Consider the following 17,734-nt stretch of genomic DNA (forward strand, 5'->3'; position numbering starts at 1 on the left):
AGGCAATATTAAGGACTTCCTTCTTAATCCTAAGATTGGCAGGGAAGCCATTGAAAAGTTTTAAGTGACAAAGAGGAATAATTCAATCAGATGTTTATATAAGACCATTTTGGCTACGTTTTGGAGAGACCATGGGACAGGGAGCCAGAGTGAACTTGGTAGATCAGTTGAGCAGCTTTGTGATCATCCAGGAGAGGGATGATGGTCTCTTGGATCAAAGTTCACGTCAAGATTCTGACATTTCAACCTGAATTGTTCATGATGCCATTCATTAGACCAGATTTTTGGTTTTAGGTGTCTTTGATACATTGAGGAGAAGCTGATGAAGAAGGCCACTGGATAGAACAAGTGACTCTCAGAAGAGAGGACTAGGCTAAAAATAGAAATTAGAGAATCTGCCTTATAATATCCAAAATAGCTTTCCAGACTTCTGTTCAAACACCTTCAAAATGACAGAAAATTCACCACCACAACAACTAGACATGCTTTAATTAAAGAAAGATGTTCCTTATGTTGGACTAAAAGCTTTTTTAAAATTAATTTTTATTGGAGTATAGTTGCTTTACAATGTCATGTTAGTTTCTGCTGTACGAAGAACTGAATTAGCTATATGCCCACATCCCCTCTTTTTTCAGATTTCCTTCTCATTTAGGTCACTGCAGAATACTGAGAAGAGTTCCCTGTGCTATACACTAGGTTCTCATTAGCTATCAATTTTATGCATAGTAGTGTGTATATGTCAATCCCAATCTCCCAATTCATCCCATCCCCCCCACCCTTGGTATCCTTACCTTTGTTCTCTACATCTATGTCTCTCTTTCTGCTTTGCAGAGAAGTTCATCTGTACATTTTTCTATATTCCACACATAAGTAATATTATATGATATTTGTTTTTCTCTTTCTGACTTACTTCACTATGTATGACACTCTAGGTCCATCCACGTCTCTTCCAGTGGCGAGATTTTGTTACTTGTTATGGCTGATTAACGTTTCATTGGGTATATGTACCACATCTTTATCAATTCCTTGGCTGGTGAACATTTAGATTGCTTCCATGTCCTAGCTATTGTAAAGTGCTGCAGTGAACATTGGCATGCATGTATCTTTTAGAATTATGGTTTTCTCTGGGTATATGTCCAGGAGTAGGATTGCTAGATCATATGGTAGTTCAATTTTTAGTATTTTAAGGACCCTCCATATTGTTCTCTATGGGCTTCCCTGGTGACTCAGATGGTAAAGAATCTGCCTGCAATGCGGAGACCTGGGTTCGATCCCTGGGTTGGGAAGATCCCCTTGAGGAGGGCATGGCAACCCACTCCAGTATTCTTGCCTGGAGAATCTCCATGGACAGAGGAGCTTGACGGGCTACAGTCCATGGGGTTGCAGAGTTGGATACAACCGAGCTACTAAGCACAGCACATACTATTCTCCATAGTGGCTGTACCAATTTACATTCCCACCAGCAGTGTAGAAAGGTTCCCTTTTCTCCACACCCTCTCCAGCATTTCAGTGGAGATGATTCCCTGAATCAAAAACCTTCAGTGATTTCCTACCTATTCTGTGATTGCCTACCAGTTTTAGAATAGGCTGTTATAATTTTAAGGCCCTTTTCGTTGTGACCCAACCCTATTCTTCCAGCTAGGCTGGTGATTTCATTATCCCCCAAACATACCTTACTCTTTTATTCTTTCGTGCCTGTATTCAGTTACTTTTCTTCTGCCTTGGACACGTGGTGGTAAGTTGCTTCAGTCGTGTCTGACTCTTTGCCACCTTATAGCCTGTAGCCTGCCAGACTGGTCTGTCCGTGGGATTCTCCAGGAAAGAATACTGGAGTGGGTTGCCATACCATTCTCCAGGGGATCTTCTCGACCCAGGGATCGAACCTGCGTGTCCTGCATTACAGGCAGATTCTTTACCATCTGAGCCACTAGCCTATATATCTCTTATTCTTGAGATCTTACTATTCATTCAGGGTTTATTCAAGAAGTCACTTCCTCTTGATTCTCACTGGTCTTCCTTATGTTGTAGCTCCCTGTTTACCTATGCTATCACTTCCCTTCAGACTCCCTGAGGGCAAGCAATGTGTATTATCCATTTTGTGTCACTGACAACTTCTAGGAAATGCCTGAGTGCTGAAATACTTGTTCAGTTGAGTTAGTTTTAATTATTTCCTTAAAGAGAAAAAAACAATATATTTTTCAGTAGCTTCCTTTTTTTTTTCTCTTTTTTTTAATAAGGAAAAACATTTATGGTAGAGGTTCTCAAAAGATACTTAGCACAAAGACCACTTGGGGGAACCTGTGAAGATTGTAGATTTCTTGACTCCCCAACAAAATTCTAATTCTTGAATGCATATCTGATAGATCTGATGTTGAACCTCAGTATCTGTGCTTTTGTAAGTGCCCTGGGAAGGTGGGTAGGTTAAAGCAGGGGAGGATTCAGATCATATGTCCCCTCGATTGTACTTTCAGAAATAGTGCAACATAGTGTTTGCCATTACGCCCATTAATGGACTATTATTACCTTCCTTTTACAAAACAGATCAGTTCATTAACAGAGGAACAGTTAGCATGCGAAACAGTAAACATCAAGATGTTTGTCATATTGCCTTTGGATCCAAAGTTCTTGGACCACCTCCACTCTCTGGCAGAAAAAATAACATGAGGCTATCCAATGAGGTAGGAGCAAGGTTTGAAGAGCTTACCTAAGCATGGGTGGTGTGGGAGGGAAAGGGTTTTCTCCCATTCAGAGGGGGAACGGAAGGGAAAGAGACTACATGCCAAAAACATAAGTCTTGAATAAATTTGGAACAGAAATTCTGGATTTTAGAAGACCCCTAAACTGTTTTCTTTCTGTCATGTCAACACAGTTAACAATTTTGAGTATTCTTTTCATTAAATATGTTCACAAAACTTAAAGACAAATATATGTGAGCACATTTTGTGGTCTCCTTCAAAAAGGAGTTGGATCATCACCAGATACCTTACAATGAACAGATTCTCAAATGTTATATTTTTATTTTTAGTTTCCTCTGAGTATCTGACATACACGGTGATTTTCATTTCAACTCCTACCTACTAAAGATGGAGTGTGGCAAATAAGCACATTTTAATTTATATTTCTATAAGATTTGCTTGTCTTCTGTTTTATGTCACATCATATTTATCCTTCCATTTCTTTCTAATTTTCTACCATAATTTCCCTCTCCAACTTTTTAATGTTCTCATTCCCTTTTTTTTTTTTGAACCTTACTTTATTTGTCCAACTATTATTTCTTCTATGTAGATTCTACAAGAAATAAATGCAGTTCCTATATTTTAAAATATAAATTAATTCTTTTTTCCTTATAGACAATAAGATCTGTTGGGTCCAAAAGTAACCGATTACGCCAGCAGTCTACAGTAGAGAAGTGTGTTAACAGTGCAGAAATGTCAGACTTGCTGTTATCTGAGTCTGAGGCACAAGGAGATAAAGAAAATATTGGCCAAATAAAGCAAACTGTACCTGTTCTTGGTAAGAATTCTGCATAAAGATTGATAGCTAGTGAAAACAGTGAGAAATGTTAATAAGAAAGTCATAGTTATATTCTTGATTAGATCTTAAGTTCAGAGAATTATCATTTAAAAATGAAAATGGTGGTAGATATTGAAATATGTTTAGAATAGTGTGCTTTTATATATATATATAATTTTCTGAAACCTGTCATTCTATTTATTGTTATTTTACATTGCTATAGTACCCTGTGTTTTTACTTTCTGATGACTAGTGATAAAATGTAGTATCCAATTATTGCTATGTTTTGCAAACCCCATGTGCATTTTAAGTTTTCTTAGTTTTGTCTTTTAATTAATCTTCCATTTGTAAAGTGCTCTTTATTTTCCCTCCCTGTTACAAAAAATAGCCCCATTAGTAAAGAAAAGACTTTTATCCCAAGTTATATAAGATTGAGAGTTCAGGGCTAACAGACTAAGTGATTTGCAATTTGTTTGCAGTTGGTAGTTATTGGAAAGAATGGAAATCAGAACCCAAGGCTTACCACTCCCTGTCAGTTTGTCCACTTTTACTGGTCTGACTTTTATCAGCATTGAAAAGGGGAGAGACATTTGGGTTCATTTGATTTAGAAATTAATGATCACTGTTAGAGACTATATCTCCATTGGAATATAAAACTGAGATGAGGGAATTAATAACAGATATTCAGTCCAAGTTTTATCACTGTCTGTGAGACCTTGATCAATTTTCTTAAAAACTATGAGCCTCAGTTTCCTCATCAGTAAGGATACAGTAACTACTATCATTAGTAGTAATAAGAAATAACAGCTGCCTTAAAGTGTCAATTTGAGGATTCAGTGAGGACAGTCAGTCCTCAAGCACATTGTATTGTGCCAAGAATGTAAGTGTTCAGTAAATATCAAATGCTGCTGCTATGAATATTATTATTATTACAGAAATTTAAAATTCTTCAAGATTGATCTCACTTCTCCAGGGTTCTTTTGGAAATTACCCTCAAAGTGCTTCTTGAATGACAGCTGGCCACACTCTTTTAAAGGAAAAAAATAATTTCTCTGCATTGGCCATAGATATTATTTTTTTATGTTTTCTAATATAGCATGTTGCATGATTAGCATTAATCTGAATTATTTCTAGTTCTCTATATGGTTACATTACATGAATAAAATACATTAGTAGTTTTGAAAACCTGATACAGTTCTAATATAGGGAATATAAATAAATAGCTAGTTCCTATAAAGAAATAAGTTGTGTTTTTTATACAGCTTTACATTTTGTCAAAATGATACATGAACATTCTCATTATGGCTATAATTACATTTAGAGTTTATTTCAAACTATATAGTGCTTTCTGTTCTGGCTTTTTGTTCTTTGATATGAAAATGTACCAGCCAGTCTGCATATTATGCATCCACATCCCCCTCAAGAACCATCAGCTGATAAGAATAATAACAGGAGAAGATTACGCTTAAAAAGCACCAGCAGAGAAAGGACAGAGACACCCAGCGGTATGGCGCTAATTCAATACTATCTTATATCTGTATATTACTCAGAGCAATGGAATCTCTCTCTGCAGGTTGTAAATTTCAAAGGATTATGAACCAATTCATTTAAAATATAAATGTCTGTTCTACAAGGATTATGGAAATCAAATTTTCTACAAAAGAATTGCTCTAGAGCCCTAACAGAGATTTGTTGGATTAAATACACAGTGCCACAAAAGTAAAGGACTTCCCACTTCTACTCTCAAAGGCTGAATAAGCTTAAATTATTGATTTTTAAAAACGGCTCAAATTTGATGGAGATTCCTGCCTGCAGACTTTACTAAAATTGAACATAACTCATAATTTTTCGTGTTTCACTTATCTCTCTTCTTTTTAAATTGGGCCCATTTTAGATTGTTGTTATATTTGCTATCTCTCCTTTTGGACTTCTTGATGTCTATTATAACATAGATTAAAATTTCAACTCTTTGCAACCAGTAAAGCATTAGAGAGATATACTCAACTATTCTATTAATTGTTATTCCTTAAAATACTAGATTTGAGTCAGGTGTGTACAAATTTGTATACACATGCATTAGTCTATCCTGAATCAAGCCCAGAATCTATGATATATACATCTGTTAGCATAATTTCTCAAAAGTGTAGCTTTTTGGGGGAGGCCAAAATTCTGCTTGCTAGGTTTCATATTATTTTTATAAAATAGTAGGTAGAAAAATTACTTCTGCAGTGCCTGTATCCATTTTTCTTAAGGTGCTAAAGGAACAAGCTTTGTTTAAAAGAGTTGAGTTCAATAAGAATTGTCATTTAGAAAAAACACACTCCATTTTACATGGAACCTAAGGAAAAAATATAGGACCTTTTAAAAATTATATGGGTTTTGGAATTCCTTTTATCACATATCATAAAACTTAAATTTAAAATGTCCCTGTGCAAATATCAAGGAATTTTAAGATGAACCTCTACAAAAAATGCAACTGAGTTCATCTTAAAATATTCTACTGGAAAAAAAATGTATATAATCTATATTGTCACATCAAACTTTCTTTTTAATAATCATATAGAAAAGTATACCAAATGCCATTTTCAAAAATTAATTTATATATGTAAAAAGAAGTAATGTAGAAGAAAATATTTATTCCATTAAAGGCAATTCTTCAGACAATAACAGGAATGATGAACATAAAGCAGCAACTGTCCTCACCGCTATGTCCCAGCAAAGAGCAGAGACAATGAACCCCAGCTCTCCAGTACCCCAGTCTCCTGATCAAGCAGGTTAGCATCTTTATTATACCATAATTGCTAATAGTTAATAATATATGGATATGTTAAATATTTCAAGCCTGGGCATTTTGAAAAGTCATGATACAGACATTTCCTAAAATCTATCATTTTTTAAAATCTCTTTTTAACTCAGTTTTACATCAGACTTTAATGGATGAAAGAATATTTTTATTTTCAAATTTTAATGCACAAATTACCCTGTTCAGAATAAAAGTTTAAAACTCTGTAAAGTTTTCACATGACATCGTCACCCTCCCAAAAGATTATCTATGACATAGTCACCCTCCCCAAAGATTATCTATTGTTGCAATTCTCCAGTCCTCTTTATAATGGAGATATTGGAGTATAGTGCATTGAGCCCATCAGCATATCTTGCCTAGCAGGTGTGTGGTACTTTTACAAAAGCAAATTGTTTTTGAGCTAGGGAAAAAAGAAAATAAATGAAAATTGTTTGTAGTTTGTCAGTCGTATTTATGCAGTGTTGAAACCTTCATTAAAATGTTAGGCGCAATTAGTGTCTCTAGCATAAATCTGACTGTGTAGAAAAACTAATTAGATGTTTAGGTGATCATTCTTGCATTTATCTTGTTTGCTGCAATATTGTGATTACACAGTAATTTACATATTTTCCTAAGAAAACATACCAAATTATTCATTACAATTGATATGGAAATACTTGAGGTAAAACTGCAAATTCCAAAAAAGCATGTGGTAGTGAGATAATTAGAGTTCTCTTAGTGTGAAAACACTTCTTTTACTTTGACTTTTTTGACAGTTAATAATATGTTTGGTGCTAGGTCATACAAGTTGTTTAATTATCTAATGTAGATTCCCAAGATCTTTTCCTCCCGTTTTCTTTACATACTCCTGTACATAACAAAACACATTGGTTTTTGTAATCTTACTCAACATTTACTAAAGCATTTACCATGTTTACAAAGCACCTGCTAGGCACTTAGCACCAGGCAAAGAGTTTGCTGTCCAGAAGAGGACAAGCCAGTGAATATATTAATTTCATCCACCACAGAAGGAAATGGCAACCTACTGCAGTATTCTTGCCTGAGAATTCCAAAAACAGAGGAGCCTGGCGGGCTATAGTCCGTGGGCTCGCAAAGAGTTGGACATGACTGAACGACTATCACTCACAGCCATGCTTACTCAAGACTCTCCGCATTTGCTGTGAATGTGGTCGGATGAAGTAGATTCAACCTGCTATTGTCCATTTACCTATAGAAAATGGGAAAGTCTCGTCCTTAATAGGTTTTATCTAAGAAATGCATATTTATAGCTCTTTTATAGGCAAGTTATGTTATATAATCATAGTCATAAGTTAAGAAACAGATGAATTCACTTGAGAAGAATACAGTTTTATGTGTGCCACCAATTTAATTTTTATTAAAGGCCTTTTTGTTTGTTTGTTGCTTTTGATTTTTTAGTATCAGCTTTGAAGTTTCAAGTTAGCCAGTCTTAGCTCTTGGATATTCTTCTTATGATATGAACATAATACGATTCAAGAATCAGGAGTAAAATTACCATGTTTGCATTGTGGTTCTTCAGAACATAAATTCTTGTAAGATTTTGACCACTGACAAAAAACAAGTGTAGCAAAAAATTTAAAAAAAAATCAGATTCAGTTGAGAAAATGCTCAACTTTTCCTGATGTCATTCTAAAGAAGAAAGTAATCCTGCTTTTAATAATGCTTTTTATAGAAAATTTTTTTCAAGTTTTTTGTGGTCATGAAATTATAAGATCTATCCCAATATTGAGTAAAAGACTAATTTTTTTAAAGTTTTGATAACAATATATCTTAGTGGTGGTATATAGTATTTTTAAAGAAAACAAAAATGTGCAGAAAAGATTTTCATATCAAAACACTCTCTCCTAAAATTAAAATTAAATCCAAACGTCCTTTTCAGCAGCAGAATTCACCAGTCACACTAACAAATATTTCTGTGGACTTACTATTACTTGACAGGTCTTCTCAGTTTAATTTATGAATTGTCTTATTCCAATCAGTAGAATGGAGAGGGAAAGACTGTCAGCTTTTTGTAGTTTGTTTTTTTTTTTTCTCCTCCTGCAGTTTTGTAATCTGAACAAGGCCCAGACATTTTATTTAAAGAGCTTAAGTACTCTGTCCTCCTGAAGTTAAAAGAAATTCCTAACTCAAACCCTTTTAAATTTGGAAGATTTCCCCCCTCTGGATTATCAAATTAATGAGACTGTGCTATAAAGAACTTGCTGCAAGATAGGTGACAATTATTTCAGACTTTCATATTTCCTGGCCAGTGTTTCAACTCAGATGGAGTGGAAGTAAGTACAAATGAGTTGCCCACAGCTCTGAGCACTAACTGTGGGTTAAAAGTTTAGCAGGTTACAAGATGGGGGATAAATTACCTTCCTTGGCTTTTGCATTATTTGATAAACCTGTTTCAGGAACAAGAGGTGTTATTCTAACTACCTGCCTAATATAACACTTATGGAATACTACTCTAACTTCTATCATCTTTTGCAATTGTCAGATGAGTGGGTATTTCCCGAAAATGGCAATCACATACCCTATTTGGCCTCTACCACACAGTCTCTACTTTTGGATGAAGACTCCTGCCATACTTCATGCCTGTGGCTAGAAGCCAGCAAGGAAAGTGAACAGGATCAACAGACAGAGGAAACCCAGATTGTTCCAAAGGATGTTTTCACTTTTTCATCCAGACCACGATCGGCACCTCATGGAAAGACTCAGAGTATGTCCCCAGAAGGGTGCCCGTTTACTTTGGATCTAAAAGAAGATACCAGTGTGACAAGGCGTGACACCCAAACAGAGGAAGATTTTTACGGTGCTGACAGCAACGAAGAGGTACATTGCCTGATGAGGGAAATAGTTGTAAAGTACAGTTCTTCTATTAGCTCCAACGAAACACTAAAACTAGTTGAAAGAGGGAAAATCAACTGCTATTTATAAAAATGCAGCAGATTGCAGTGTCAGTCAACAGTTGCCTCAGGTTGTTATGGTAACTCTATAAATTGTTGCCTTTTTTATTAACAGTCAGCCAATTTCATTTTTAATTATGGAAACCAGTTTTTGGTTTGATTTTGTTTTTTCATTTTAATCTTTGTCTCACAGAATGAGAAATAATATGCAGTTTAGTTATATGATAGCATGACCAGTAAAACACTGATAGCACATTGTTCTAGATCTCTGGGGAAATTGTGTTGCAGATGCTAAGCATTTTGAGTTGAGGGTTTCCTGCCTTCCTTACTCCCCTGCCATCTTCTCACCTTAGACCTATTAGGACTCAATATTTTCCATATGGTCCCAGAATTTTCAGGAGTTGTGCCAATTAAAGTTGTGATAATGAATCATGGATTACTGCTGGGACTTACAGGAGGTTTTCTGTTTGCAATTATTTAGAATACAAATGTATCTCATATATCAATAAATTCATAAAAAGTTTTTAATACCTTGTGAAATACCAAACTGAATGGAGTTTGACACATTTGTTTAAAACTTAATATATTATACCTCTTTTCTCCATAGAAAATGAATTTGTGAAATTTCTTTAGCATTGTTCTTTATTGATAGGCATTGATATTTTCTAGAAAAAAATAATTATTTTAAAAGCAGATTATAGTGAAGTTATGGCTTAGTGAAATTATACAAATTATATGTAGAAATTATAGAAATAATTAGGAAAACATGTTTGTATGCTTACAAACTTATTTTTAACAGCTATATCTAATTAAGAATACCCCTTTGGACAAGGGGAAATATGTAAGTCCATAACTCCTACCTTCAGAACCAGTTGAGAATATGGTGAGATCGTTCAGACAGTAATTATGATTTTTTTCCAACTTTTAATGAGTTTCTATAGCAAAAGTGCATGGGGAAATCCTTTTTTATAACATTCTTGCTTCTGAGTGTGATGAAACTGTTAGTCAAACCAAACATAAACCTACTGCAAACCGCTTTGTGCATAAATAATAAATAAATGTGTTGGGAAAAAATTTGTCCCTTTCACCCTGAATAAAATTAACCTATAAACTGTAAAATGAGCACTTGTTTTGAGCATCTGTCCTGCTTCCACCCAGCTGTCAGCTCTCGTGCAGTAGTACCTGGCTAGTCTGGCAGCCACACCATTTGCCATCTGGGCAGGCCCATCCCCTTCCCATGTGCACAACTTACCCGAGCCAAAAGAATGACTTGATGGTGGCAGTTTCATGGCAGATGGGAAGTGACTGTTCCCTGGAAACTTTGAGGGAAGTATTAGTGGAAACTACCCTTTAAAAACACCACATTAGGAAGATACCTCTCCACCTATAATGAAGGATGAGCCTTGAGAAGAAGCAATAGGGCTTTTGGAGAAAATGAAGAATACTAGTTCTGAATATTTCAATTTGTCTTCCCTTTATATGCTTTCTTTTGCTACTAGTTCCCTGGTGGCTCAGATGGTAAAGCATCTGCCTACAATGCGGGAGACCGGGGTTCTATCCCTGGGTTGGGAAGATCCTCTGGAGAAGGAATGGCAACCCACTCCAGTACTCTTGCCTGGAAAATCCCATGGACGGAGGAGCGTTGCAGGCTACAGTCCATGGGGTCGCAAAGAGTCGGACACAACTGAGCGACTTCACTTCACTTTTGCTACTAGCTACTCAACTTCTGACATCCTTCACCACTTATTATGCAGACATGTACTTGTTACCAACTACATGAAATTGAAAATTAATTTATTATGCATTTTCAAAGCTGTGATTGACATAGCTCTCTGGTCACCCCTGTGCCAAGACCATCAGAAGATGGCTTGAGTCTGTAGTGTGACCATCTCATTGCTAACACCTGCCCTGCTCCACCTTTAGTCAGAACCTACCAAGAGTGGGCAGCCAGAGAAAAGGGCAGAAGCCTTCTATATCATGCAACTTTGCTGTTAGAGGCAATAACAAGATACAAACTAAAATACAGATGACCAACAAAAGTGCTGGGCTATGTTTAAACAAGTTCTACACATTGGTTTGATCCCTTTTTTATCAAATTGGTTTGTTTGGAGGATTTTTGTAAGTTATTTTTTTGTAGGATTATGTCTTCCATTTATTAATTATATAAGTCAATGGAAAATTAGATTACATATTATAAATGTTTATTTACATATAGTCTTCGAAGAAAAATCAGTTGATTTAGACATTCTTACTCTTAGTTGCATTATTTTAGTATGCAGTATTCTTAGAGTAACCCTATTGTACCTAAGGAAAATATAATGTCATACTATAAATAATGGTGGACAAATTAGTAATAATTACATTACTTATTATGAAGTTTGCAACTTGTAGTTGAAAGACTATTTGGTGTTAGACTTCAAGTATTTTTAAAGGGAAATTAGATGTATTCATAGAACTATTCAGCTTCTTCAGCATTACTGGTCAGGGCATAGCCTTGGATTACCACGATATTGAATGGTTTGCCTTGGAAACAAACAGATCATTCTGTCATTTTTGAGATTGCATCCAGAAGTACTGCATTTCAGATGTGTGTGGATGTGAAAGTTGGGACTATAAAGAAAGCTGAATGACAAAGAATTACTGCTTTTGAACTGTGGTGTTGGAGAAGACTCTTAAGAGTCCCTTCGACTGTGAGGAGATCCAACCAGTCCATCCTAAAGGAGATCAGTCCTGGGTGTTCATTGGAAGGACTGATGCTGAAGCTGAAACTCCAGTACTTTGGCCACCTGATGCGAAGAGCTGACTCATTGGAAATGACCCTGATGCTGGGAAAGATTGAGGGCAGGAGGAGAAGGGGAGGACAGAAGATGAGATGGTTGGATGGCATCACCAACTTGATGGACATGGGTTTGGGTGGAGTGCGGGAGTTGGTGATGGACAGGGAGGCCTGGCGTGCTGCAGTTCATGGGGTCACAAAGAGTCGGACACGACTGAGCAACTGAACTGAACTGAACTGATGAGATGTATTCAGAAGCAAAAAAAATAGGCAAGGTCATGTTATCATGATACAGAAAAAAATACACTTATGATGCTAAAGAGTAATTAAAATAAGCTTTCAGTGCTAAGACAATGGTCTTTGTAATTTAAGTTCCTTATCATCAGTTCACATTTGAGATCTTCATTAATGTGAAAGACTCAAAAGCATAGTTTTTATTTTTTCATATTGTTTTAATCTTTGCTTTACTATATATTTTATTACCTAGGCAGATATATAATACTAATTTTCCTGATACTCAATTAATTTGGAATTGGTACTTCTTATTTGAAGACACATTATGGAAATATATCTTGTGGTGAGTTGTAAAATCAGGACTACCACGTAAAATGAATTTTCTAGGAAAGCTGTTAAAACCTTTCATAGTATTATAGCATCTTTAAAAAAAAAAGGGCATGTTACTATTATCATCACTATTTTGTTTTTTATGCCATTATTCCCAATGTGGCTTCAAGTATACATATCCAGTTTGTAATTTGAAACAGATGGCTTTATATTAATATTTTATTACTTCTCTAATTCAGTTTTTGTTTAGGGAGAAATATAGTCATTTTTCCCTAAACCCTGTCTGTGTATCACATACTGTAAAGTAGATAGTTACAAAGCTAGGTAATTTGTCTTACATAACAGTCCAAACAAGAACATTTGAGCCAAGGAATTATCCATATTTGGACATGACTTATGTAGACTGACTACTTACTATGTTCAAATTAGCTAGGAATCTTCTAGATCTTCTCTTCATTTAACTCTGTTGAAGCCTATCAAGGACAGATTTACAAACAACAAATTAAAAGGTTCATTTTAGCCCTTTCTCTCAGCTTTCCTGCTATTGTTGCTTTCAAGGGTTGTTTTTTTAACACTCAATAGTTAAACTATTTCATTTTTCTTCCTAATGGCATGCACACTGTTATCCTGTCACCCCTGCATGCTTGACTAATAATTTGGAGTTACATTCTCACACACATTTACATACTCACAATAGAAATGATATTTACTCCACATGAGGCCACTTATATTTTTGTGAAGCCTTTAAAAAACTTTAAATGTCAGTTTACTTCTTGGAAAAAAATGGAAGAATTCTATTTTGAATGTATTGCTTGCATTTTTATTTCTGTATATCATGAGTTACAACATAACGTACTCTCTAAACCTATCAGGCAAATTTAATATTTATTCCATGTGAGTAATTCTTTTAGGCTGTTCGCATCTGCATATCTTTGTTATTATCTTTTGAAGCTTTTCTCCTCTCTGAAAAAGTTAGTTCCTGTAACTTGGCCCTTCTTTGTTATAGGCACATAGTGTAGGTTATAAAACTCTTTGTCTACTTAAAATAACATCATACAGCTTTTGCTAAAAGATAAATATTTGCAGATAACTATTTGGTTATAAATAAGAATTTTCACACAAAAAAAATCTTTGCTTTATTCAATTAAAGAGCATGAAGTCTAGCTTATAAGGAAAATGTATTTTTATCTTGAACAAGTAAAGGAATCTCATTATCTTCCCCAAATATTCACATGATGATATTTGCCCATCCAATACCATCCCTGTAACTTGTGTTGTGTTGTGATTTGTCTGTGAGGCATTGCCAGCCACAGGTAAAGATGTTTCAGTTCAGTTCAGTTCAGTCGCTCAGTCATGTCTGACTCTTTGCCACCCCATGGACTGCAGCACATCAGGCCTCCCTGTCCATCACCAACTCCCAGAGCTTTCTCAAACTCATGTCCATCAAGTCAGTGATGCCATCCAACCATCTTATCCTCTGTCGTCCCCTTCTCCTTCTGCCTTCAATCTTTCCTAGCATCAGGGTCTTTTCCCATGAGTCAGTTCTTCACATCAGGTGGCCCAAGTATTGGAAGTTTCAGCTTCAGCATCAGTCCTCCCTGTGAATACTCAGGACTTACTTCCTTTAGGATGGACTGGTTTGATCTCCTTGCAGTCCAAGGGACTCTACATAAGTAATTTGCTCAGGTCCTTGTCATACCAAGCATGCTGCAAGTTAGTTGGCTGTTAGAAACAGTCACATCTTCCTTTCATTTTATTTGGCATTATTTTAATAGTTTCCTATTAAATTCAAGAGGTAGAAGAAGAAATACTCCTTAGGGACAGTTGTTAGTGAAGACTTTTAAGATACATTTGAATGGTCGATCTTGCTGTCATCAAAGAAGAAATTATTTTTTTATAAAGATGTTATGCCTGATACCTTTAGCTGTATTTGTGCAAATAATTGTGCTCTTTAATTGACAGATTATAAATCTGCATCATGTCTATTGTATGCTAGTGCTGTTCAACTAAAAGGTTCTGTCAGTTCACACGTTTAGTCACTAAAACATTGGACAAAAGTAGAAACTCCTGCTGATTCTATCTCAGTTACAAATTAAGAACTGCCATCAAAAGTGTGTTTGGAATATTGCAGATGTGTTTGTTGAGAACTTTTAATAATGTTATATAAGACTTTTTTCACAGTGGGCTGAATTACAAAAGACAATTGGAATATAAATAAATATGATCATCCACTTTTATTATACAAAGGCTAAAATAGAGTTCTATCCTGAAGCACTCAACATTAAAGGTGTGATACAAAAGAGCCTGGGTCCCATCTGCTCCAAATAGATGGCCCTCAAGAGTCATTAAAATTATCTTTTTAAAATTACAACTCAGCAAGAGCAATTCGTTTTGTGCATCCAGAAATTATTGTCCAAATGCCCATCTGCATGTCCTTTCAAGAAACGTAGTTCAGCAGAGGAAGTGCTGGGTCCTTGGGGAAATCATTCTCATCTTCAGCATACATATGCTGTGCTACAGTTAATCAGACAAACTCTATTGATGTTCCCGGCACTGGAGCCTGATTGAATATCTAACAAACAAATGTTTCTGAGCCCAGAAGACAAACGGTTCAAGAGATTTGGACTTTTAAAAAAATAAGTTAAATCAAAAAGATTTTGTATTTGTTCTTCTGAAAAACAGATGAACACATGATTGGTATATGAAAATGGCATACCAAATCCTTTACTACTCTGACAAAGTCTATTCAATTGCTATGCTGGTTTTCAGTAGTTCAGTGATAAACCAAATCAGTAAAAGTGGTTATTTTTCAATAAGATCATAGTAAATCAGATTATAGTGAACTTCTTAGGCATATAATAAATATATTTTATTTAGTACAGATTAATCCAAAAGCATGTTAAGCCCACATGTTACATATATGAAAATAATAAAAGTCACTTATGCCTAGGTCATCTACCTTAGTAAGTCGGAGCATTACTGAAGAAAAGAGGAAGGTTTTGTCAGTGCACCACTACTGAGAAATACTATTTTTTATTTTCCGTCTATTTCCTCTCTAAAATAGAAGCTGACCCAACTTAAAGTATTACTCTGGTATATTGTCTTACCTTTCCCATTTATCCTAATTCCTCCTTCAAAATTGGGATAGATCAGATTTATTGGTTCCAGGGCAACCAAAATAGGCAAGCCTTTTGTGCTCTGTCCAGATTCTCCACTTATTTGTCTTTTCCATGAATTTAAAATAGCATAGAAACATATTATCGTGAAAATTCAGTACTATGAAGAGAGTGAATGATTATCAGGAACACAGCTAAATCTGTCCATTTCTTGGCCCATTTCCAAATCAGGGTGTATCTTAGGGAAAATGTGAGAATGTCCCTTTACATACTCATGAATAGTTCTGTGTATATAATTCCTGCCCATGCCATACAAAAGGAAATACATCTGAGTAAACTTGCATAAAGAAGAAAAGGCTGTGCTCTGACCTACTTACAGATGGAAAAAAATAGACTTGCAGGTAGACAAAAATACTTCTGTTGAATGTTTTAGTGATGAAATTTGTGAACTGACAAAAACTTTTAGATGATCAATAGCACTAGCAGACAATAGAGATGGTACAGGTGTATACTTTGGTTGTCAACTAAAGAGTACAGTTATTTGCATTTGCTTGCATGAGTGCTAAGTCGCTTTGGTCATGTCCAACTCTTTGCGACCCCATGGATTGTAGTCACCAGGCTCCTCTGTCCATGCAATTTTTCAGGCAAGAGTACTGGAGTGGGTTGCCTTCTCCCAGGGATCTTCTGACCCAGGGGGATCAAACTCGTGTTTCCCACATTGCAGGCAGATTTTTTACCACTGAGCCACCAGGGAAGACCAGTCCTCATGATAGTACATCTGAAACTTTTAAATGAAATGTATTTCCTTCTATCTTATGAAATTATTACTTTTGTAGGTATCTACCCCTCTGCCACTAGACTTTATGCCTCTTGAGGGCACTGTCCTTGTTCTTCTTACCTGTGTATCTTATATATCATTTCTAGAAAATACCTTACACCTAATAGGAGCTTAATATTTATTGAACTAATGTTATTGTAAAAGCTCACTGTTTCCCCTATGTCATATACAAAATGGAATCCCATAGTGATCCAGAGATTCTGATCCAAAGAGTTGTAATTATACCTTTCCCTATAACCAGCCTGTTTTTGTTAAGGGGAATCTGTTGGCCAATAATTTGTTTTAAATCTACATACATGTCCTTATTTTTTATTGTGAAAACATGATGGGAATGAATAAGTAAAGGGTATTTTGGTCACAGAAATCCCACTGTCAATTGTATATAACAGTTATAAGAAATTAGACTGGATTTTTTTTTAAGAGTTGGAAAAGATATAACACTGTCTAACAACCAGACTGAATTGTTAAAAATCAATCCTAGTTCCACTAGCACTTTCTTAAAACGAAGGCTTGAAAGATGTTTGTTCTGTGTTCTGTTTACCTTTCTCTAGAAAACTGGCTAAACTTTTATTCTCTTTTTGTCTTTGTGAAACAAAAATTACAAGAGTCACCACTCCATTCTGTAGTAATTCAGAGCATGAGGTATTTTTCAGGTCTCTTGCACTCTTTCCAGTTTTCTGCCTGAAGGCAGAATTCTTCAATCATATAAACATCCTCAGGGTTCCCAGGATATGGTGAAGGATAAGCTTACTCAGTAAATGTACAGCAAAAAGAGTCACCCAGTGCCTGCAGCTCAGCCATGTGGTACTTCACAAGGGCAGAGATATTCTTACACTTCTTATTTTTCCACTTGGGACATAAAGTAAGTCCCATGGATTGACACCCAATTACCATCTTTTCTTTCCCCTATCTGGCACTCTGAACAATAAATTTCTCCTCCATCATTTATAAGGAAATAAATATATCAGAAGATCAAGTCAACATAGACAAAGAAAACGAGACCCAGGATGAATACCAAGAAGAAATGTTTGTAAAAGAACCTTAGACACTCTGCTGTTCTCTCTTTACTACAGATAACCAAGCTGTTTCTTAGGAGAGGTTCTTAGACCCAAGTATACCTTTCTTAAAAGCACAGTTGTCTGATAATCCCAACTGCTTTCCACAAGAAAGGTGAATCATAAATGACAGGATTAGAAATTGCAGACTCCGTGTAAA

The 17,734-nt window shown here is 35.6% G+C and overlaps 1 protein-coding gene across 11 annotated transcripts in view; it reads left to right on the plus strand.

Annotated features, from left to right (window-relative positions):
- CFAP20DC (CFAP20 domain containing) overlaps positions 1 to 17,734 on the plus strand; it is a 260,052-nt gene that overhangs the window by 151,828 nt on the left and 90,490 nt on the right. For 8 of the 11 annotated variants that reach the window (XM_025272911.3, XM_044934048.2, XM_025272915.3 and 5 more), the window contains 5 exons: positions 2,542 to 2,678; positions 3,351 to 3,513; positions 4,902 to 5,018; positions 6,162 to 6,287; positions 8,817 to 9,151. The exons of 1 other annotated variant lie outside the window; for it this stretch is intronic. In XM_025272911.3, the coding sequence (XP_025128696.1) occupies positions 2,542 to 2,678; positions 3,351 to 3,513; positions 4,902 to 5,018; positions 6,162 to 6,287; positions 8,817 to 9,151 (878 nt within the window). The remainder of the gene's footprint in view (positions 1 to 2,541; positions 2,679 to 3,350; positions 3,514 to 4,901; positions 5,019 to 6,161; positions 6,288 to 8,816; positions 9,152 to 17,734) is intronic. 2 more of the 11 variants (XM_025272913.3, XM_025272917.3) reach the window with 2 other exon arrangements.

This window comes from Bubalus bubalis, chromosome 21 (assembly GCF_019923935.1).
Source record: "Bubalus bubalis isolate 160015118507 breed Murrah chromosome 21, NDDB_SH_1, whole genome shotgun sequence".
Lineage (NCBI taxonomy): Eukaryota > Metazoa > Chordata > Mammalia > Artiodactyla > Bovidae > Bubalus > Bubalus bubalis.